The 22,727-nt window shown below is 40.6% G+C and overlaps 1 protein-coding gene across 1 annotated transcript in view; it reads right to left on the bottom strand.

Moving 5' to 3' along the window:
- Positions 1-2,649: 2,649 nt before the first annotated feature.
- The window catches only part of LOC309717583 (neural-cadherin), a 145,537-nt gene continuing 125,459 nt past the window's right edge, over positions 2,650-22,727 (bottom strand). Inside the window, exons 23-34 of the mRNA XM_082552258.1 lie at positions 21,699-21,976; positions 20,655-20,869; positions 18,472-18,599; positions 18,211-18,314; positions 17,819-17,930; positions 14,772-14,952; positions 14,172-14,338; positions 13,619-13,874; positions 13,020-13,200; positions 12,563-12,813; positions 10,683-10,840; positions 2,650-8,780 (exon numbers count right to left, since the gene is read on the bottom strand). Of these exons, the coding sequence (XP_082408384.1) occupies positions 8,109-8,780; positions 10,683-10,840; positions 12,563-12,813; positions 13,020-13,200; positions 13,619-13,874; positions 14,172-14,338; positions 14,772-14,952; positions 17,819-17,930; positions 18,211-18,314; positions 18,472-18,599; positions 20,655-20,869; positions 21,699-21,976 (2,703 nt within the window). The 3' untranslated portion in view covers positions 2,650-8,108. The remainder of the gene's footprint in view (positions 8,781-10,682; positions 10,841-12,562; positions 12,814-13,019; positions 13,201-13,618; positions 13,875-14,171; positions 14,339-14,771; positions 14,953-17,818; positions 17,931-18,210; positions 18,315-18,471; positions 18,600-20,654; positions 20,870-21,698; positions 21,977-22,727) is intronic.

The raw sequence follows: 22,727 nt of genomic DNA, 5'->3' as shown, positions 1-22,727 counted from the left end.
AATTCATTCTTAAGATATAATAAATCCAAATGTATGGTTGCATGAGGAAACAATGAGCACCTCCAGACAAAACATGAGGTCTCAAGATGTCTAAAATATCTTCACTCTCATTGGTTCACAGAGCAGCAGCTGCATCAGAGCACGATAACCTCTTTCCATTGTTTGTAACAATGCATATGCTTCATGTCACTCAATATCGGCTCTATATGTGTGTCAGATGGGGGCATTAGAGGGAGGGGGAAGGGTCTGAGGCTTTTTCCCCCCTAAAAATTATGACAGTTTTGAAAGATTTTTAAATACATGCATTTAAAACACAAAAATAAAGAATCGTGAAGTCTCATCTCAGCAGGAAGACCAGTGGTTTGGTTATTGTAAAGGAACCAAAGCCGAGTGCTGTTACATCATGGAGTGAACAAAAATTCAAGCTTAGCTGAGAGAATTCCCTCTGAAAACTGACAAACTGATAAAAAAAACCCCTCTGAAAATGGAAAAACTACAGATCTGATGTGGTGATGCAAATTGGGGCGATCGTGGCTCAAGAGTTGGCAGTTCGTCTTATAATCGGAAGGTTGCCGGTTCGAGCTCCAGCTCTGACAGTCTCGGTCGGTGCAAGTTTCCTTGGGCAAGACACTTCACCTGTTGCCTACTGGTGGTGGTCAGAGGGCCCAGTGGCAGCCTCACCTCTGTCAGTGCACCCCATGGTGGCTGTGGCTATAATGTAGCTTGCCATCACCAGTGTGTGGATGATTGAATGTAGTGTAAAGCGCTTTGGAGTCCATAGGGACTAAGTAAAGGTCTATACAAATACAGGCCATTTACCATTAAAGAAAGCTGGATTTTGCAGGATCATTTGTGGTGGAAAGGTTTTCCACCTAAACGATTAGTTTAATTGTTGTGCTGATTTCATTTCAGTTTTGCTCCGTTTGCCATGCTTTTAAAGTACTTCTCATTATACAGTCAAACATGTTATTAGGTACATGTAACTAGTACTGGGTTGGAGCCATTTTTGCCTAAATTCTTCAATGCAAAGATTCAATGGGGTCCTGGAAACATTCCTCAGAGGTTTTGGTCTATACTGACATGATAGCATCAAAGAGTTGCTGGAGATTTATCAGCTGCGTGTCCACAATACAAGTCTCCCATTCCAACACATCCCTGAGGTCCATCCATTTTCTTCCACTTATCCAATTAAGGATTACGGGGAGTGGGGTGGGTGAAGTCTATCCTAGCTAGAATGCAACAAGAGGCAGGGTACACCCTGGACAGGTCACCAATCTGAAACAGGTCTAACATACTGTAGACAGACAGACAGCCATTAACACTCACATCACATCACCAGTTAACCTAACCCCACTAACTGAATGTCTTTGAAGGAAGCTGGAGTCCCCAGAGATAACCCACGCAAACACGGGAGAACATGCAAGCTCCACACAGAAAGGCCCCGGCCAGATGGCGGTAACTCTGGAGGCCATTTGAGTACAGTGAATTTATTGTCATGTTCAAGAAACCAGCTTGATGATCTGAGCTTTGTGACATGGAAGTTGCCATCAGAACATAGCTACATGTGGTCGCCTTGATCGTGGCTACTTGCTTAAATGCATTGAGTTGCTGCCATGTGATTAACTGATTAGCCGTTTGTGTTAACGGGCAGTTGAGCAGGTGTACCTAACAGAGCGAGTAGTGATGCTGTAAAATGACACAAATGCATCTTTATTCCCTGTGATTACACACATTCTCGAACAAAACCAAAATGCTTTAGTGTTCGGGCTCTCCTATCCCTGCTCTTTGCTAACAGTCTATATATAATAAATAAATGTCAATTACGGTGCTTTTGTGAATATTTAAAAACCAAAAAAACGAAAATCGAACAAAAAAAACCTTGAGGTCTACTTAAACTCTTGTCTACTTTTATGCTTTCAAGGCTTCTTGCTCTTGGTAAAAGCAAGGGAAAACTGAAAAGAGCAACTTTTTAAAATGAGCATTTTAGAAATATTTTAATTTGTTTTCAAAAGATAAATCAATAAAATAAAAAAAATAAAAACAAGATGATCACACAAAAAAAGCCCTATGCAGTGTTACCTATTACCACGTGGTGGCAGCATTGCGCCATATGTGTAAATGGAAACTTACTGTGATCTCTCTTTCTATGTGTACAGTTAGGTTTTTGAGCTTTATACATTGAAAACGTAAAACACGATCTCCCACTATGTGTGTACAAAGGTCTGGTCAGCTCTTACAGGAAAACACATCGAGTCCCACTCTAAGTAACGAATGCTATGATTCATAAAACAAATCTTTGAATCGTTGTGAGCCATTTCTGAAGTACTATCATGCCAGTGCAGCAATGACAGTATATGATTTTTAATGTATGAATGTTTTTCTGTGATTAAATGGGAGTAAATGCAATAAACCACCACTTTCTAAAGCTGAATCTAGATCCAAATCTCTCAGAAAGATACATGGACAGCTTCAAGGATTTTTTTTAAATGTCCTTTTATCCTTTATACTAGCTTTCTTATTTTATTTAGTTATTTTTCAACTTGTTCTCTTACCAGAGAGAGTTTGGGGGGGGGGGGGGGGGGGGGAGAGAGAGAGAGAGAGAGTAAAATCACTGAACAAAGACACCAACATATAAATCATGTTCTTGGGAAGAAAAGTTTTTCTTTTTAATTAAAAGTCACATACAAAAGGAATATTCCACATTAGGTTGCTATAAAACGTTCATTTGTACATCTTATTATACAGATCAGCACAGCTCTGTGGTAAATGACACTTTAAACCTTTACTCTAATAAATGCATATGAATTCAATAAAAATGTTCACGCATCTGTGTTAAACAAAATTCAACAGATGTTGCACACATACAGGTCAAAACATCTGAAGCGTCACAATAGTTTATAAAAAGACACCTGTGTTATTCTATTTGGATGCATAGCTTTAAGTACAGTTCTTACAAGGCTTTTTTAAACATTTTTTTTAAATTCATTATCCAAAAGAAGGGGGGAAACCACTGAATTGAAAACGTCTTATCTGTAGAATCTGTCTACGCAGTAAAAATCTCAGAGCCTAGCAGGCAAATATACTGGCTTTTGAATAAAAAAAAAATTCTGACTGTATCTGGAAGAAAACCATGACTTAAGTGCAAAACCTTTAAAATATCAGGAAATGTTTATCTATGTTGCCATTTTTGCTGGCTGAGGATTGAGTTACGCCGAGTTCTGTGATTGTACTTTACTTGCTCAGACTTCCTCCACAGGTTTTCTCACTCTCTCTATTTAAAAACTACATTCATCAGGCGCTGTAATGACAATATACTTAGCCAAGAGGTAGGCTGGAAAACAACCATCAGACACGACACTGATCTGCAGCCAGAACCAATAAACATTTGGCTGCTTTAAAAGTTGAAGAAGGAAAAGCTGGTGTCCTGTTGTGCACACGAGAGAAGTCTAACCTCTCCTGTTCTGCTCCTCATTTATCAGGGAAATCATCTAAGAAATTTACCGTCAAAGGATGGCAGCAAAAAAACATCAGGTAGCTTCAAAAGGAACAGAACAAAATGCTTGTGCTCCAAATCAAACAGCCCATTTTACAGATATGGAATATGAGAAGATTATTAAGTGGCCACTAAATAAAAACAGGGAATCAGTGCTGGATTTAAGAGAGTTTAGGTCAGGTTTGCAAGAACAGAAATTCTCAGTGTTACTCACTTTGAGCAGTGCTCATTGGCTCAAGTTTGGTCACTTTGTAATGGTTATATTCAAAACAGCGCTGATTTATTAGCTGCAGAGCATTCCGTGCACACGCACTTGATTTTCTGCTACAACATGTATAAAGTTTTAATAGAAATGGTAGAAGCTCGTTCTGCATACTTATTAGTTTTTTAGATGCTGCAAATACTTTACACTGGAAGTTTATGAGCCCCACTCTTAATTTTTCCTAACAAGTAAGCAGTTTAACAGTGGCCATGTGACATCAATAAAGTTATATACTGTTAAAAATTTTTTAAACAACACAATACAGACGTCTTGAGTCACCGTCTTTATATTTTGCTTCCAAGCATGGTGGTGCTGAGAAATACTTCTACAAAGTTTTCCAAAGGTCTTCCAGAGTTTTTCTTTGGGCACTGGCTGTTTTTTCCATTCATTTTCAGTTCAATCCTTGTACCCGACTACTTTCAGGGGAAGGCTGTTTTCTTTGTTTGGCCATATATATGAATGATTGAAGCATAAAAGGCACCAAACTCGAGGGATGAAGCAGTGTTGTGTTCATAAAACCATCAGACCTGTTTCCATTGAGACAACTAACAGACAACTTAGCAAAGAACCAGTTCTAGTTACAATTCATCTTACAGCCATCGATAAAGCATGGTGGAGGCTGTGTCATTGTTTTAGGCTTTCGATTTAGCCAGTGTAGTAGGAGTCATAGCCTAGCCTTCCTAGAGCCGGAGCTTTAACATTACTGAATAATCATTCTGACAGAAGAGCCAACGTCAAACGAATATTTGGGAATAACTGGAATGAAGAATAAAGGTGGTCTTATTGAATATTGACTTTCAAACACTGCTTATCAATTTCCAAGCAAAATATAAAGAAAAGAAGACTTTTGCACAGTACTGTAGAGAAAGACTTGCATATACTGAATATCCTGCATTTTCATAAAAGAAACAAAGTAAGTAATTTTTGCCTATTTGTTAAAAGCCATCTTCACATGTATCACAACTTTCACTTCCAGCTCACAGCAATGTCTAAGCGTGACTTAGTTTCAGTACCTCTGGCTGCCATGTTGATTTCCAAATGGATTCACAGTTGCAGTGTTTATATTTGACAGCAGTTCAGCCTTCGGAAACACTGGTCTAACAGGGTGCTCCCTGTTTTTTTTTTTTTTTAGAAAAAGCAAAAACATTAACAGTGCACGACCAACTGCAAGTGAAAAGAAGCTTCTGGGGAGTTTCTACATGGGGGTTACAAAAATAATGTCATCTGAAAACATACTAGCAAAGCTCATTTTACACGGTGGAGACGCTGTAGGCTGCAAAGTGTTTCACTTGGTGAACTCACAAGGCTTTTAATTGTTAACTTTCTACGTCTTACTTGAAGATGGAGAACTGACTTGCCTGCTAGTGCAACAAGAACGGCAAAGAGAAATGCACGCTGGTTACTGGAAGGTTTTTTTGAGGTCAGGTTAATCTGTGGAAACGCAGAGGGTAGAGAAGCAAAAAAGATATTTCTTAGGAAAATAAAAGTGTAGAAGAAAAGCTTGACCTTGGTAGTGCTTCTGTATGAAATTGAGTTTTTGTTTACAGCTGTGGAGCTGCACAGGAGGGTCAAAATAAAAAAATTGCCATGCCAAAGATAAAAAGATTCAAATAGTACTTTAAAATTCCCTGAAAGAAGAACTCGGAGCTGTCTTTGTTAGATTTCTACATCAAGTCCTTCTTACCAAACTGTTTCTCTAAATACAAAGCTCCCCTCATTCTGAACATTTCTGACATAATTTGATGTTATATTCCTCCAGAAAAGAGAAACTTTTGACCTTGAAAGTCTGCATTTTCCATGGAACGAAAAACAGCAACCCACAAACTGCCCTGATAATTAAATAAACAGAGTACACCGCTTCTAAAAGGAAGAAGTACAAGCAAAATAAATAAAAGCTGAGTGATGTATTCCTGTGTTAAGCTCAAAGATGAACTGGTAACCTCGGTTTTGAAGAAACACGAAGATCACATAATGAACCTCGCGCCCTGAAAGTGTCTCAGCTTTTCTGTGGCGATTAATCTACACGGGGGGAACAGAGCTGCTGCGTTCCTGCCCCACCTGAGAGAGATTTTTTGTTTCATATCAGGTAAGATGTGATAATATTCAATCCCATTTGTGCCACAAACATACCGAGAATCAATTTAGAGATAAGACACTCTTTCTTTTTTTGTTTTAGTGGTGTGTTTTGAAGAAACACCGTGGTGGAGCTTGCACTGAAATAAATGAATACACAAAAAACTCGAGAAGGTCAGTGAGAATGAAGGAAATGCCTGCCAATTGCCTTTTACTTGAATTGTCTCCATTTTTTTCCAAAGTTAAAACGTCAGAGTAATGCGATTACAGCTGTAAGTCTGCACTTACAGTTGCGATTTATGACTTTGGTGACATTTCTCAGTTTGGTTTACTCACTTTAAAGTTTCTCTGCCCAGATTTCCTGTTTGCTCCACATGACACAGTGACCACAGCATTACAGACAGTGGCTGGACCAGCGTCCTTAAGGGCTGGCAGCCAATCCATCCATCCATCCATCCATTCGCTTCCGCTTATCCTTTTCAGGGTCGCGGGGGGTGCTGGAGCCTATCCCAGCTGTCATAGGGCGAGAGGCGGGGTACACCCTGGACAGGTCGTCAGTCTGTCGCAGGGCCAACACACAGGGACAGACAACCATTCGCACTCACATTCACTCGCACATTCACACAATGGCAATTTGGATTTTCCAATTAACCTATCCCCTCAAGCTGCATGTCTTTGGACGGTGGGAGGAAGCCGGAGTACCCGGAGGGAACCCACGCAAACACGGGGAGAACATGCAAACTCCACACAGAAAGACCCCGGCCTGATGGTGGAATTGAACTCAGGACCTTCTTGCTGTGCGGCAACAGTGCTAACCACCGTGCCACCGTGCTGCCCTTATCACTCAATCATGAGTGATAATTCTAAGTAACCAATCAAACTCTCCAAAGCCATACAAGTGTTTTCAATCATTGGGGCAGACTGAACATCCTTCTTGTTGTTACCTTAGCTTTGTAGCGTATCTGCCTGACGCAGCCAAATGTCTTTCTGTTCTTTTTTTTAACTAAACCAGTCAATATTTAAAAAAAAAAAGATACGTTACAATACAAATAATTCTTTTTCATGCGCTGGTAATAACTTCAATATCAGTGAAAGTAAAATTTAGTTTATTAGATGTTCATGATACTTAAGTAAAGAACTTTGATGTTGTCTTAAGAGCTTAAAAATAAGTGAATTGAACTGAAAGAAGCCTCTTGGAAACGAGGTGAAATGTTTCCAAAAAGTCCAGGTTTCAAGCTCTTACACAGACACGATTTATGTTGATAACCATTTGTTAAAAACTGTAAGAGTAAATACAAGTATGCAAACATATTTCTTTGGTCAGTTACTCTGATTTGTTTCTTTCCTTCTTGTACTTGCATGGCCCAACGTGTCAGGAGTTCTGAAGGATTTACAGATGGCTTTTGCACATGTCATCCCAAAAACATGGTGATTTTTTTTTATCTGGCTGTTGATAAAAGTTTCTGGTTTATGGAGTGCTAAAAAGACTCATGTGCCAACAAATTCAGAATCCGACTTTATCTATCCATTCAGATTCCTGTAAGATTGTGCAAATTTGCACATATTAAGATATAATGCCTCACTTGCATATTGAAACATTATATCCTTAATGTAAATAATAATCTGGGTAAATTTCATGTTGATCTATGAGTTTTTACCCTGTTTACCTGGACGATGCATGATATCTGTCATTTATCACCTGTTTCTACTTGTAAAACTCTCTTGAATAACTGCTGCTGCTGAGGGCTCATCCCTGTCAGACAACTCTAATAAGAATGCACAGTCCTCCCAGCTTTGCTTCTTCTGCCTCATTCATTGTTTTTCTGTTCTTAATTGCTTCTTTATGCCTCGTTATTTTTAATTAATGTGGCAAGCTCATCTTGCTTCACTAAACTCTGACATGAACCATAATCTGACATTTAATTAGCCAAAAGAACTGAAAATATCACTTGTTTGGACCAGTTTGCTTAGAGACCTTTGTAGAAACCACAAACTGTAAAGGTTTACAGCTGAAAAGGTGAAAAAAGGTAGATTTGTTCAGGCCAAAAAAATTCAAATTTGTATGTCTTTAGAACAGTGAGTATATTTATATATATTTCAACATCAGAAAATTAATATTAAAACACATATTTTAAACATATTCCCAGCCATACAAAACAATACCTGACCAGCCATCCTTGTTTTGATTTTTTTTTTAAATTTGACAAGATCACAGCACTGAGTCCCTTTCCACTGTGGCAAATGTTCTATGAGTGTGTACTTGTATTTGGGTAGCACCCCCTAATGGTGATGTGGCAGGGGGTCATGGCTGTGGCTCCTCTGTATGTACGCCATTGCATCCCTGTATGTGAGGGTCAGCTGTGGTTGGTCGTACATCTCACTGAGTGCCTGAAACTTTGGGCCCCACCGCGAGAGTCTGTCATAAACAAAACCTCCATCATCTTCCTCCTCTTCCCCGTCGTCCTGATCACCGTCGCCTGTGTTGATGTTTCTATGGGACACTGCGGACCCCAGTGAACTAAGGCTTCCTGCCGACGACCCGGAGCCTTCCACGCACCAGACGTGGTAGGCGTCTGGCGGGAAAGCCTCATTGTCATTGTCTGCCTCCCAAATGATTCGCGCCACGTAGCTTCTAAAGTCCACGTGGGAGCGTGAGCCAGGCGGGGCATCAGTGTAACTGCCTACGTCGCTTGTCTCCACGTCTCTGTTTACATGAGCAGTGTAATTAGCGTAGGTTGCATCGCTGGTATAGTTGGCGTTGGCGGCATGCTGATGGTGGTGGTGATGTGGGATGCTGAGGTAGGGAGCACCTGAGCTGCACGAGGAACTGGATGGATGAACCTCTTCCTGGGAGCCCGGTGAGGATTTGATGAGCGGAGCGGTCGTGCAGGAGGATGACTGAGACAAACTGGAGCACAGTGGACGCTTCAGCTCTGTGATGTCATAACCGTTCTGGAAGGACGGAGGAAAAAAGAAGATACATGGGTACCTATTAAATCTGATGCTTAATTTTAAAAATTGTATTTTTTTACTGTAGTGCCCCTAGTGGTCAAATAATATAATTCCACATTTTGGTTTTACAACTTCAGGAAGGGGTGCTAGGCGAGTTCATACACCAAGTCTGGTCATAATACATGAAAGATGCTAAGACATGACATGACTTCGTGTCTGAAGTCATGTCATGCCATTGACCACTGTCAACTGGGTTTTTCGAATTTAACTTGGTCTGATGGTGGGTCACTTAATTACACAAATGGTTCCAGCTTTGGTGGCCCTTGAATGCTAAAAACAAATTAGATAACTTGTTTACATTATACATGCTTCCCTTAGGCAGCATCATTAGAAGACATAGCATACATTTTCACTGCTATGCAGATGACACCCAGCTCTATCTGTCCATGAAGCCAGATAACACACACCAATTAGTTAAACTGCAGGAATGTCTTAAAGACATAAAGACCTGGATGGCCGCTAACTTTCTGCTTCTTAATTCAGATAAAACTGAGGTTATTGTACTCGGCCCTGAAAATCTTAGAAATATGGTATCTAACCAGATTCTTACTCTGGATGGCATTACCTTGGCCTCCAGTAACGCTGTGAAGTCATTTTTGACCAGGACATGTCCTTCAATGCACATATTAAACAAATATGTAAGACTGCTTTCTTCCATTTGTGCAACATCTCTAAAGTTAGAAATATCCTGTCTCAGAGTGACGCTGAAAAACTAGTTCATGTATTTATTACTTCCAGGCTGGACTACTGTAATTCATTATTATCAGGATGTCCAAAAAACTCACTGAAAAGCCTTCAGCTAATCCAAAATGCTGCAGCAAGAGTCCTGACAAGGACTAGAAAGAGAGAGCAGATTTCTCCTGTTTTGGCTTCCCTTCATTGGCTTCCTGTTAAATCCAGAATTGAATTCAAAATCTTGCTCCTCACATACAAGGTCTTAAATAATCAGGCCCCATCTTATCTTAATGACCTTGTAGTACCATATCACCCTATTAGAGCACTTCGCTCTCGCTCTGCAGGCCTACTTGTTGTTCCTAGAGTATTTAAAAGTAGAATGGGAGGCAGAGCCTTCAGTTTTCAGGCCCCTCTTCTGTGGAACCAGCTTCCAGCTTGGATTCGGGAGACAGACACTATCTCTACTTTTAAGATTAGGCTTAAAACTTTCCTTTTTGCTAAAGCATATAGTTAGGGCTGGACCAGGTGACCCTGAATCCTCCCTTAGTTATGCTCCAATAGACGTAGGCTGCCGGGGGATTCCCATGATGCATTGAGTTTTTCCTTTCCAGTCACCTTTCTCACTCACTATGTGTTAATAGACCTCTCTGCACTGAATCATATCTGTTATTAATCTCTGTCTCTCTTCCACAGCATGTCTTTGTCCCGTTTTTCTTCTCTCACCCCAACCGGTCGCAGCAGATGACCCCGCCCCTCCCTGAGCCTGGTTCTGCTGGAGGTTTCTTCCTGTTAAAAGGGAATTTTTCCTTCCCGCTGTCGCCAAAGTGCTTGCTCATAGAGGGTCATATGATTGTCGGTTTTTTCTCTGTATCTATGAAGCACCTTGAGGCGACTGCTGTTGTGATTTGGTGCTGTATAAATAAAATTGAATTGAATAACTGTTCCCAATCAGCGTGCCAAATTTCAAAACTTACTTACAAAGAAGAAGAAGAAACACTGGTTAGTTGTGGCCTCAAACACAGGATGTTTGTAGACTATTATTTGATTACCTGAGATGCTAAAATGCATTTTTGACGGTGAGGCCTTGATTCTTAAAAAAAAATCAACTGTCATGTAAAATGCAGAACATTGTATCCATTTATTGTGTGTGTGTTTGGTTCTGTGTACCTGGTCCTGCTCTCCTCCTCCCTCTTCATTGTAGTTGAGAATGTTTTCTCGGATGTCCTCCCAGCTCTCATGCTCAGCAGGGATGTGGTAAACTCCTCGCTTCCTGAACTTATTTCGGCTGCCTTTTTGGTTCCACACTGTCACTGCCACCAGCACCGCTGAGCGCACACACACACACACACACACACATGCACAGAGGAGGATGGTATGAATATGCATCTCTTCGTAAATGTGCTTCTGCACCACCGGGACAGACATTAGTTTCCTTCCTGTATATTTGAAGCAGTGGCTCATTAAAGCTGCTCTGTGGAGTCATTTAGCCTCAATAAATCAGTACCAAGTTCATTTAGAAACATTAGTATAATTACGGCAAACAGGTGAAAAATAAATGAGGCAGCCATTGGGAAGAGTATCAAATTCTAACAGCTTTCTACGCAGCATTTTTATTGAGACTACAAGGTCATTTGTGTTTCAAAAATCACCTAGAAGATATTTAATCTGTTCATGCGAGACGAAATGAAGGCTTCTGATGGAAAAACACAAACCATAACACAGTAGGTGTGAAGCTGAGGGAAACAACCGTTCACTGGTTAGATTAAGTTGACTTATGAACAGCTTAAGGGGCGAATGGTTATTTTGTAACATTTATTTAACTGAATTCTCTTTGCGTCACCACAGCTTGTATTTTTAATGATTAGTGCTCCCAGAAAAAACTGTTGATCTTCAAACAGTAAAGGTCTGCAGTGGAGATTCGACCTGACCGGGCTGGATGTATGCACACACTTTTTTGCCAGCTTCCATCTATCTAAATAAGTTTAATTTCTGTTGATTATGCTGCCAGTGTCACTCAGAGATGAGTCATCACATGACTCATACTGAAGTCAGATGTGAGTCATACATTTGGCAAATTTCATCTCCTCCTACCGTAAGCCTCTGGTCGTAACCTGAATCTCTCAGCCAAGACTCTGATGGTCATACCACAATCTCGGCTCATAACCAAGGCGATCTGGCTTTTTCTGTCAGGGCCCTCACTCTTTTGAATATTCTTCTCTCTTTAAAGACACTTTTTTTTGTGAGCATGCTTCTTCTGTGCCTCTAATTTAAGTTATGCTGATATTCTCCTTTATAATTGTTCTATCAACTTCTACTGCTGAATCTTTATTTTAGTTAACCAGTTTGTGGAAATTTGGATTTTCTTTATTCCCCACTTTTAATCTTCTTGTGCTGCCAGGATTCCAACAACTAATATTGTTTCATCTTTATCTCCTCTTAAAGCATGAGTGCTGTCACCCAGGTTGGCACGTGCTGAGATGTGACCCTCTGTTTTCTGAGACAGAGAACATTAACCTTTTTCTCCCTCACACAAGACTTTGTCCAGCTCACTTCAGCCTCTTATTTCTGACTGGCTTCCTCTTATAAATAGAAAGTTTGAAAAGTAGGTGGGAGGGGCTTGAGAGATTGTTACCCACCCTCCCTGAAATCATCAAGAGTCAAAAGTAGAAAAAACCCCCAGTCTATCTTAGAGCGGTCTACAAAGAACACTTGTACACATGCTGATCTCATTTACTGAAACATTAATCACAACAGAAACGAAACAATTATAGATAAATTTGCAGAGTTTCAAAATAACCACAGTTTTAATATAAACTACTAATATGCCATCATACTTTCCTGGAAACAAAACAACAACATAAATATTTCCCGTACTGTTAGTTATATTGTGTAATTCATGACAACATCAGAGTTTATTGTGTGAGGTTTGATTTAGTTCAGTAAATTATGTGTCATTCAGATGACTATAAACCAAAGAACTTTAGCAAAGTTTACCTCATCGTACTCTCTCTTAATTTCATTCTGTTAATGACTCTCTTTGCTCTTACCGAAGAAGACGAGCAGACACATGCTGATGGCCAAGATGGAGCTGGGGCTCAGAGCGGGCAGCCGGTGACCTTTGACCTGCCCCAGCTCGCAGCGTTGACCCCTGAAACCCTCCTGACATCGGCACCGGTAGCTATCGGGTGAAAGCGGCTGGCAGACACCACCGTTACGGCAGGAAGAAAGTCCACAGGGCGACGGCGCGCAACGCTGCTGACCTGAGTCGTCAGTCACGGTTACCTGACTACCAGGACACCTGGGACATGATGGAGAGCAGGACAGATGACAACGTTAGTTAGATGTGGCACTAAAATGGAAATAAATTCTTGGAAAACTTTATGCGTGACCTCATAGGAAAGACAAAAAACTTTTAAGAAACAAAACTGCTAAAAGAATGAATTAATAGCTTCCCACCAGTGGAAGCTATATAAGTGTGCTGCTTTGCGTTTGTGTGTCATTTACTTGCACTGGTGTTTCCTCCATAAGTCGACGCACCGCAGCGGGCTGCGGCAGGGCTGGCTGCTGCAGGCATTGCTAGAGCACCCTGAGGTGACACCACGTCTCTCCAGCACCGTCACCAGGTCCCGGCTCTGGCCATCCAGAGGCAGGACGTGACCATTAAATCGAACATCCCGCAGACAACCTGTTTGCCAAAAATTCCTGTTTAGCATTGCGTCCAATATGGTTTTTAAGATAAACTATTCAAAAATAATGCACTTGTGATGTAATGAGTGAAACTCAAAAGCTAAACTAACTAATTGCAATGCTTTATCTTGAAAGAACAATTAACACAAAAACTTAAGGAAAACACAATCATTGCTTCATTTCTGCGTTATCTCTGAATTAAGCATCTGCACAGCTATAAAATATTTAAAAACTGAATTCTAAGTTTTCTGGTAACATTGTGAAAGCAAGAATAAATCCGAAGAGAAACACAGTGTATTTCAAGAATTTAAATACTTGTTGCCATGGCTGTCAGGCACTTAAGAGTCATTTTACTCCATTCAGAACTCACTTGAATAAACAAAGACTTTTTTTCTGAAATTAGATTCAGCTCTCACCCTGGAAGTCAGCCTTGTCTGGTCCATTACCAACCATTAGGCTGGATGGATGAACCACGATCTCCCTGCGGCTCCCCAGGCGGGCCTGCACTTCCCTTGAGCCCCCGCCGTGCTCTAACCGCAGGGTAAACATGTTGTCATAGCGACTGAGGCTGACCAGGACCCACTGCCCGACATCCACCCGCTGGCCGGGAAGCCGCAAAGCGTGAGCGCCGTCACCAAGGTTGGCACGTACTGAGATGTGACCCTCTGTGATCTGAGACAGAGAAGAACATAAACCTTCGAAAAAAAGCTGCTGCTCAGGGATTTAAATTCTCGCAACAAAATCTGTCATGTGGGGAAGTAAAAACTGCCACCCATTGAAAATGCATTCATTATCTAAAAATGGTGCAGTAAAAGTGCAGTATTTGATAAAATGGTTAAATGTTCTTTAAGAAAAAGTGAGATTATCTTGATAAGTGGATGCTGTTTAAACTGTGATATAAGCAGGCTTATTTTTGAGGATAGCTATCATGTGAAAGGTTAGTCATTGTTGTTCTACAGGTGGACTGACCTCCAGTACGATGTATTCATTGGTCTCCCGGGACGTCACAGACAGCAGGGTCCCTGAGGTGGCTCTGGTTCGGACGAGCAGCTGAATGTTTGTGCGTCGGGAGATGCCGCCTCCTCTGAGCTGAAAGCGCACCACACTGCCCGAATCGAAGGAGAACTCTGGCATGGCTGAGGGGGGAGGAACATATAAATGTTTAAATTGTTTCACACAAAAGGACGAACTTGAACTATTAATCTTCTTTGCAGACTGAAAACAAAACATGTACACATAAGGAGGTAATTGTTTTTCACAGACTGTTTGGCCTGACTGCTCTCAGTCAGATCTAACAGGTACAACACTGACTGCTTCAGCAGCTTAATAATTGTGACATCCTGCTGTGGATGTCACAATTATTAAGCTGACCACAGAGCCCTGGAAAAGGAGTCAGACTCTCTGTGTGTGCTATTTTAGGCTGACGGGCTTTCTTTGCTCCGAAGTTTCACAGCTTTTATGAAGGTTTCTAAAATTTCCAAGGTCCATAGATCTAATTCTGTATTCCCAAAACTAAAGATTTAAAAGAGGAAACTGCACTGATATGGACTGAAACGCTCTGACCCTCACCCCTGTCACACTTGTGCCCCGTGTATCCAGCGTGGCACTCGCAGCTGAACGAGCCCCAGTCTGCGAGGCAGGTTGCGTGAATCCCACATGAGGGTCCCGCCGCCGTTACGCACACGCCGTCTGTGAGCTTACAACCTGGGGTGCTGTCCACACTCTCACCGGGAGATGCCAAATCATACACCTAAGGGACAACAAAAGAAAGGAGGGAGATGATTATTTGTTGAAAAAAAATATTTACACAAATTTTCTTTTATATCCAGCAAACTTTCGTCACATGCTTTACAAAGGAACCCAGTGCTGCCTCTGGTCATGTGATCCAGGCTGCGCACACAGCCAAGTATAGATCAGAGAAGTTTTTTTTTGTTTGTTTTTTTAAAAAATTCTACCGTTTTCCTTATTTATATCTGAAATAGAACAAAGACCAAATTTGACATGCACTGAATTTCTAAATGTGCCCATTCTTTCTGGTTGGCAGCCATTTTCGTGCTGTGTCAATCTACCTTAATGCATGAGCTACAAAAATGTGTTTTGAATTTTTCTGAGGGAATCAAGAAACCAGCTTTGATTACAGAACAAAGAAAAGCATGTAAGGCGGGGGGTTCTGTTTCTGTCTCTTTTAAGGTTTTAAAAGCCTCTTTCTACTGTCATAAAAATTTGGCTTTGAAAAGTGAAACTAAAGGGGTTCCTCCTCAATGGAGCATGAATGTGCTCAGCAAACCTCCCACAGTTCCTCACACAATATTTCTTCTACATAAAAAACAAAAACAAAAAGACCCCAATTGCTTCCTAATGGTGGCGCCAGTTGAGTCATTGTATCAACACTGTAATTGATCATTTTTGAAACGTGATTTAAAAATGTTGGGCTGTATGTTGTTGATGCAGAGCTTTGAGCTTTGTGAAGCTGTGAGGCTTCAAGTGTGCTAATCTAGTTTAAAGTGGAGCTATTATGGGTTTCTTATCTTCTGTCATATACAGTTGGATCCATAATTTTTTGGACAATGATGCAATCTATTGTAATTTTGCATCTGTATATAACCCCACTGGATTTTAAACCAAACACTCAGGCTTTCAGCTTTATTTCAAGGGGAGTAAGAAAAAGTATATCTTTAACTGTGTAGGAATTACAGACTTTTTTTTTTTTACATATACAAAGTCATACCAATTTCAGAGGCTAAAAATAATCAGATAGTTGACAAGCAGTCTGATAAGGCCAGCTCTCGGCTCTTGATGATGATTAATATTGTCATCTCAGGCCCACAGCTCTGGCTATGAGCACAGAATCTCCACCCACCTGATGTTCAAACCTTCTGTTTATAGAAGTAAACCAATGAGAAGAAAGCTGGCTTAAAGGAAGCGTGAGGAGCCAAAAGGGCTTCTTTCAGACAAATGATGAACCGAGGGGCTGTACCAGTTCCCAGCATTAGATAAATAAGGATTCATTTGAGCTGATTTGAGCAAAACTCGTCAAGCACCAAATAACAAAAAGATATAGCTCGAAATGAGCATAGAAAAAATATTTATGTCTATAAGTTTAAATTGATTTAATTTGAACTTGGTACAAAATAACAGCTAGAGGATGGAAAATACGCTGATACCTTCATGCTGGGTTATGCCAACTTACCATATTTAGAAAGAATAAATGTAGCCAAACCTTTAATTACTCACAGAGGACTTTTGATGCATGCTGAAGGCAACAATAGGCAGGTTTTCTCTCAAGATCAGTATCTCTGCTTCTGTGGTTACTGCATGAGCTCACAAACTGGGGATCTTGTACATGTATATTTATTGATCTTGAATGTATGAAAACATTAAATAAACCCCATAGCACGGTTAGAACATATGACCTCTATGCTCACAGGGCACAGCTCCATCAAGCAGTCATCGCTTACAAACGCACGGTAAACTACAAACAGATCCTGGTTAACTGACACCTCCAGTGAGGTTGTAATCAAACAAAATGACTGCTTTGAATCACTTGCTGAGTTTGTGAGACTCCCCATTATCAGTCACTGCACTGTGTGGAGTCCTGCTTGACCTTTAGTGCAAGAGCACTGATATTGCCCACTGAAAGAAGTCCAGCACCCCTCTCACACTCTTCAGATTCACAATAAATTGCATACATGAGGTTAGAAAAGGAACCACTTTGCCATATTTGCCATATCTACCTTCCCTGTTTGGTGCATGTAGAAACAAAATCTTCAGTCTTCAATTAGAATTTGATACTTTATTAGAGTGCAAACACGACCACTGGAAGGTTAACCTTTAATTACCTTTAATACCTCATTATTATCACTATAAATCATTTTATGTGGCAGTGTTTTGCTAATTTAAAAAAAAAAAAAATTTAATACAAAAACTGTAACTCATCCACCATTTGAAGGCAGAGTTAATCTTACTCCTGTAAAATCAGAGCATTAGACTGAAGGAGGCATCCCCAAAACACAGGGGATTGCGGTTTGAATGAGGTGCCACAGTGACAGGCTGATGGTAACATACTTCCATATCTTCTTGTCTGAAAGCTGGTTGAAATCTTTCCAGGGGACTATTTTGGGATATTTGAGAAGTGACTGAGGTTTGCAGCAGTAAAGGAACCACAGCAACACGCTGAGCTTCATGAGGACGAGGGAGATTCTTTTCATTTATGTTACATTTTGGACTGTGATGTTGTTATGCTGGCCTTGGCTGAGGAGCCGAGCCTAGATCACCATCTGTCCAACCACCATCCCTGTGGTACTCACAGGCGCACAGATAAACACCATCACCATCCACCAAGGACTGCAAGTGAATACATGCATGAACAAACACAAACAGGTGCAGACCTGCAGACATTAAAACTGCATTTAAGAGCCAAGAAAAACACACACACACACAAAAAGCCTAATGATCTCTGGGATTAAAAACAATCATTTAAAGAGGCTTTAAACAGAGTATGGCTATTAAAATCTAATCATTTACATTAAGGCTTTTTGCCCCCAAAATTTCACACACACATTCATGTCCCCACAATAGGAACTCTACAAACCAGCATGCTCATATTGTAATATTACCTGACTGTCGACCACCAGGTTGCGGATGCAGCCAGTGAAACTGCGGTAATGTCTGTGAGGGGACATTTCCTTCACCCCTCCCAACTGCAGAGGCTGGAAAACATTCAGATATCTGAAGAGGAGAAGAAATAAGGAAGGGAGGAAAAGAAGTGGAGGATGACAGAAGAAGGGAAGAAAAACAGAAGTAGTCAGAGGATGAAAAGCAGAGTTGGGAGGATGATGTGAAAGAAGAAGATTCGGAAAAGGAAAAAAAAATAAGGATGAATTGAATGAAAACAAAAATAAAGGAAAAAAGAAAGCAAGAGAAAGGTAAATTGGGTTTTTCACAGCAAAGTTTTAGATTCTCTGTGTTAAATTTGTAAGTAAGCAGTGAAATCTGGGGTTGTTCTTACTTCTGATTTCCAGGTGTCTCTCCTGCAGCTCTACAGCTGGACTCATCTGTCTCCAACTCATTCACAGCCACCCCTCCACACTGGTCCAGGATCAGCTGGACAGCCTGAGGACAAACAGAATGCACACCGTTACCTCATGTAACTCACCTTTTCCTCCTATTTTACAAGTTTTTTGATTTCCTGTTCCTTTGTTTCTTTTTCATTATTTCCACCTATCCAGTCATCCTTCCATGCATCTGCTATACTGCAGATAAGTCTCACCTTTCCGTCACTGATGATGTCGAGGCGATGCCAGCGTCGGTCGGTGACAGTGGATTTGGGTGGAAACTGCAAAGTGAGTGTTCCTGATCCGTGGTTTATGCTCAGAGCTGGAACGCCGTTTCTCAACTCTGAATGGGGAGTTGAGAATATTATCTTTGTTTTCTCTTTTCCATCTCACGGTAAACACACATACGCATACACACACACACACACACACACACACACTACAGTGACCCGAATACAAAATCCCAACAGGCCTAAATAAATAATAAAGTCAAGTCTGTAAACATCAACATAACAAATGTGTAAAACAGGCTGGAAAATATGTTTAGAGCTCATAAAGTGAATTTTGAGGGCTGCCTTACTTAAGTTGATGTGTGCAGTAAAATTGAACACAGCTTTGGGTCATTTAATACCCACTATGACAAAAAAAATATTCGTTTCTTGTGTCTTAAAAGTTGACGCATGCCCTGACATCACTTCTCCTTATTGCTACGTAAGCTTCTGGATCCCATCAACAACTGCAGTAAGCCACTTTATCAATTTTCTCTGTGTGAATCTCCCAATATCCTTTCATCTGCTGCTGTAAAATGTGTGGGTTTGTGTCTATGTGTGTATGACCTGATCAACCTCATAGTCACAATATTGGACATGTAAGTGCAAAAACGCTTCAGAGAGATCAATCCTGCAACTATCTTTGATTTTCCCCTCCCCGGACCACTGCAGCAACAGCCTGGGTTCAATAATTACATAACTTTAATGCCACAAGATTATGCAAGAAGTGTTCGAAAGGCCATCTGCAGGCTAATCCATCAGCACCACATTAGGGCCACTGGGAGCTGACATTAGAGTTTATGAAGCTCCTCATCCACTGAGAAACTGTCTATACAGCAGCGGATTGATGAACGCTTTGTGTTTGCTGAAAAGCAGGACCGGCAGCACGTTCCCATCAGCACTGTGAGATTAGTATGATTGTTATAGAGCTAGGAAGTTAAAATAATTTGTCAGCTTTCAGCAAAAGGGTACTGAAGTTCAAGCAGAATGTGTTTGCTGCAGCAAATGAGCCACTCTCAGAGACTTCTGCAAGCATTGCAATAATCACCTCTGCTCCTCATTTTTCTAACGCTTTGTTGGTTAATAGATGATTCTTTTTATCTATATCATACCAAACCTAGCTGAAAACTACAATGACTAGCTGATAGTTTAAGAGTTGATAAATAAAATCAGAGCCATCTGTACACTGAAATGTGCTGTTAGCTTTGAATCACGACAATCTCTTTGCTGGACCAACATGGTGGTTGTGTGGTCCAAAGCTTATGTACCAAAGTGTTGCACGTTTATATTTTTTATTTTGCGTTAAACTGAAAAGTTAAAGGACATCACAGGTCCAGTAAATGAAATGCATTAGCCACATCAATCATCCCAGAGCACACACTAAACCTAATAATTTCAATTTAATTTGATCATTTTCAGCCTTTGTTCTCACAAACACCTTCCAGAGAATCGATTAGATAAAGAATTATATTTAGACAGTGGAATTCAAAAGCCTTTACAGTAACGATCGAATCTAACCTCAAATCCACATATGTCATATAACAGTTCTGACTTCAGAACATCTACAGTACAATGTGCCACTTACCAAGAACATGAAGTTATAAGCTTTATAAACATGGAAGAAAACCCATTAGATCAAAGGCCTTACTGTATAAACTGTGTTCTAATGTCACCTAGTGCATAATGGAGCTGTTGTATAGCTGCATGTAATCAGTGGTGCATTTTCTGATTCTTTGTTGGTTTTGTCACTAAGTCTTAAGATGCAAAGAACACCAACAGAAGGTTAGTAAGGGTGACTGTAAATCATTTATTTATTAGACTCAACACTGGCTCACACTTTCATGTGTGTTTTTGCAGCTATTTAAGAGCACCTATACTGTCATACTGACATATTCAGGCCAAAATTTCTACTTCCTTCCAAGTGGCTAACTTGAACTGAAATTACTAGATCTAGCCTTATTAGTTTATTTGAAAATACTGACTGTTTGATCTTCATAGATCTTCCGAGTAGAACTCTTTGGATTTGTGTTTTCATTGAGTTTGACTCCAGAGCAAAGAAAGTTAAGATGTTAACTCTTAATCTACAAAAGTAGAAGCTTTACACACGAGAGCCTCAGCGTGAAACTCACCAATGGCAATGAAGTCCTCCTGCTCCCCAGAGTGAACATTACCAAGCGGCCCGTTGTAGAGGAGCAGCCCATTGGCTGACTCAGCCAGGAACTCCAGGGAGATGTGGCTCTGATAGCAAGGTTTGATGGGAGGGAACCAGGCGTAACCCTGGCCGCCAAAGCTGTGTTTGGTCTGCTGACACTCGGGGCCGTCGTACATGGGAGGACACTTGCATCTGAGACAGAGAGTTAATCTACTTTATTTTCTAATTATATTATTTATTTTATTATATTTCTTATTAAAGACTTTTTACTGTCCATTAGTACTGCTGCAAAGCAAATTTCTTTTCTGACAGGTTCAAATGAACTGAGAGAGATCGATAGACAGAAAGATAAACAGAGACATAATCCACATTCAAGAAACCTTAATAGAAATGCTTAAAAAAATAATATAAATATATATTTGCCAGTGTTGATAAGTTGTTCAAGTGCAAGAAAAAGAAAGAGAGCAATGGAGAGTGAGTCATCTGTCAGATTTAGCAGCTGAAATGTTTCATCCAGTATCTCAACCATTAAAATCATGTGACAATTCAAAGTCAGCCAGCTTACTTTTAGCTGAAAATGAGGCTTTAGAGTGTTATTACTTTAAGAGAAATCTTCTGCCTCTCTTTCAAATGTTTGACAGATATACCTAGAGTTAACCACTGAACAAATACAAAATTTCTGCGAGCTTCACAAGGTGACTTTAACTGTTCAGGGCTTGAATCTGCCGCATACGACCGGCAAACTTCTAATCAGTACCGTCAGGTGAAAACTATGTAAACACAGAGCAGCCACTGAGAGAAAAGTAAGAAAAAGGTGATTCACAGTATCTCATTATAAAGAAAACTTTTCCTTCGATAACAAGTTTCAAAGACACAGCACTTTAGAGACTCTACTTGCTGCAATCAGATAAGTGCAACAGTTCAACCTCCAGGTAACTGAAGGTTGAACTGGATCCTGGATGCATTATCATATGAAGAATTATATGGAACATGCAAAGACCCCTCCTTGGCTTACACCTACCGGTATCCCAATGGTCCGTCCTGGCAGGTGCCCCCATTGAGGCATGGGTTGACGGGGTAAGCAGAACAGGACAGGTGGACTGCCTCACGGCCCCGACAGCCACATTGCGCAGTCAAAGAGGCCGCCAGTGACACCAGAGAGATGTTACCAGAGCTGAGAGCCACCGGTGCCTGGCTGAATGAAACCTCATTGCTGCAACCTCCAGACTGGCTGCAGTCTGTGTATGGGCAGTCATCCACACCCACCTGAGAGATGGACACGCCCAGAATGGCCTCCAGCTAAAGGTGATAAAAAAAGGAGTTAAGACACAAACAGAGGAACTTTCAAAATATGATAAGCTAAAAATAGAGACAAACTATTAGATTAGATTAGATTAGATAGAACTTTATTAATCCCTCGGGTGGGTTCCTCTGGGAAATTCGATTTCCAAAAAAGCACAGCACCGACAGAAGTTACAGAGTTACAGAATATTATGTATATATATATATATATATATATATATATATATATATATATATATATATATATATATATACACACACACACACACACACACATATATATAAATACAGAGACAATATAAATAAAATATACGAAGGGGATAAATAGAATAAATAGGAATAGAAATAAAAAGGAATAAAAATAAAAATACAAGTGAATTGCACATTTCAAGTATTGAGTCTATTGCACCGTTGACTATTTACAAAAGTATTGCACAAAAGGTATTGCACAGTGAGGTGAAGAGGCACTACAGCTTAGTTGTTCCCCCCTCCTTTGTCCTCCTGTTTCCCCTCCCTCTCCCCTCCAGGGAGGAGTTAAACAGTCTGATGGCGTGTGGGACAAAGGAGTTTTTAAGTCTGTTAGTTCTTGTCTTGGGGAGAAGCAACCTGTCACTGAACAGACTCTTCTGGTTGTTAATGGCCGTGTGCAGAGGATGTCTGGCATTGTCCAAAATGTCCATCAGATGTCCGGAGATGGACCCCAGAAAAGGAGGATGCTCTGAGGGACTGTTATGACACCACAGACTGG

Source organism: Aulonocara stuartgranti, assembly GCF_965226115.1.
Source record: "Aulonocara stuartgranti genome assembly, chromosome: 11".
Taxonomy (NCBI): Eukaryota; Metazoa; Chordata; class Actinopteri; order Cichliformes; family Cichlidae; genus Aulonocara; species Aulonocara stuartgranti.
Note: the sequence above shows the minus strand (reverse complement) of the source record. Positions and strands in the feature narration are given on the sequence as shown.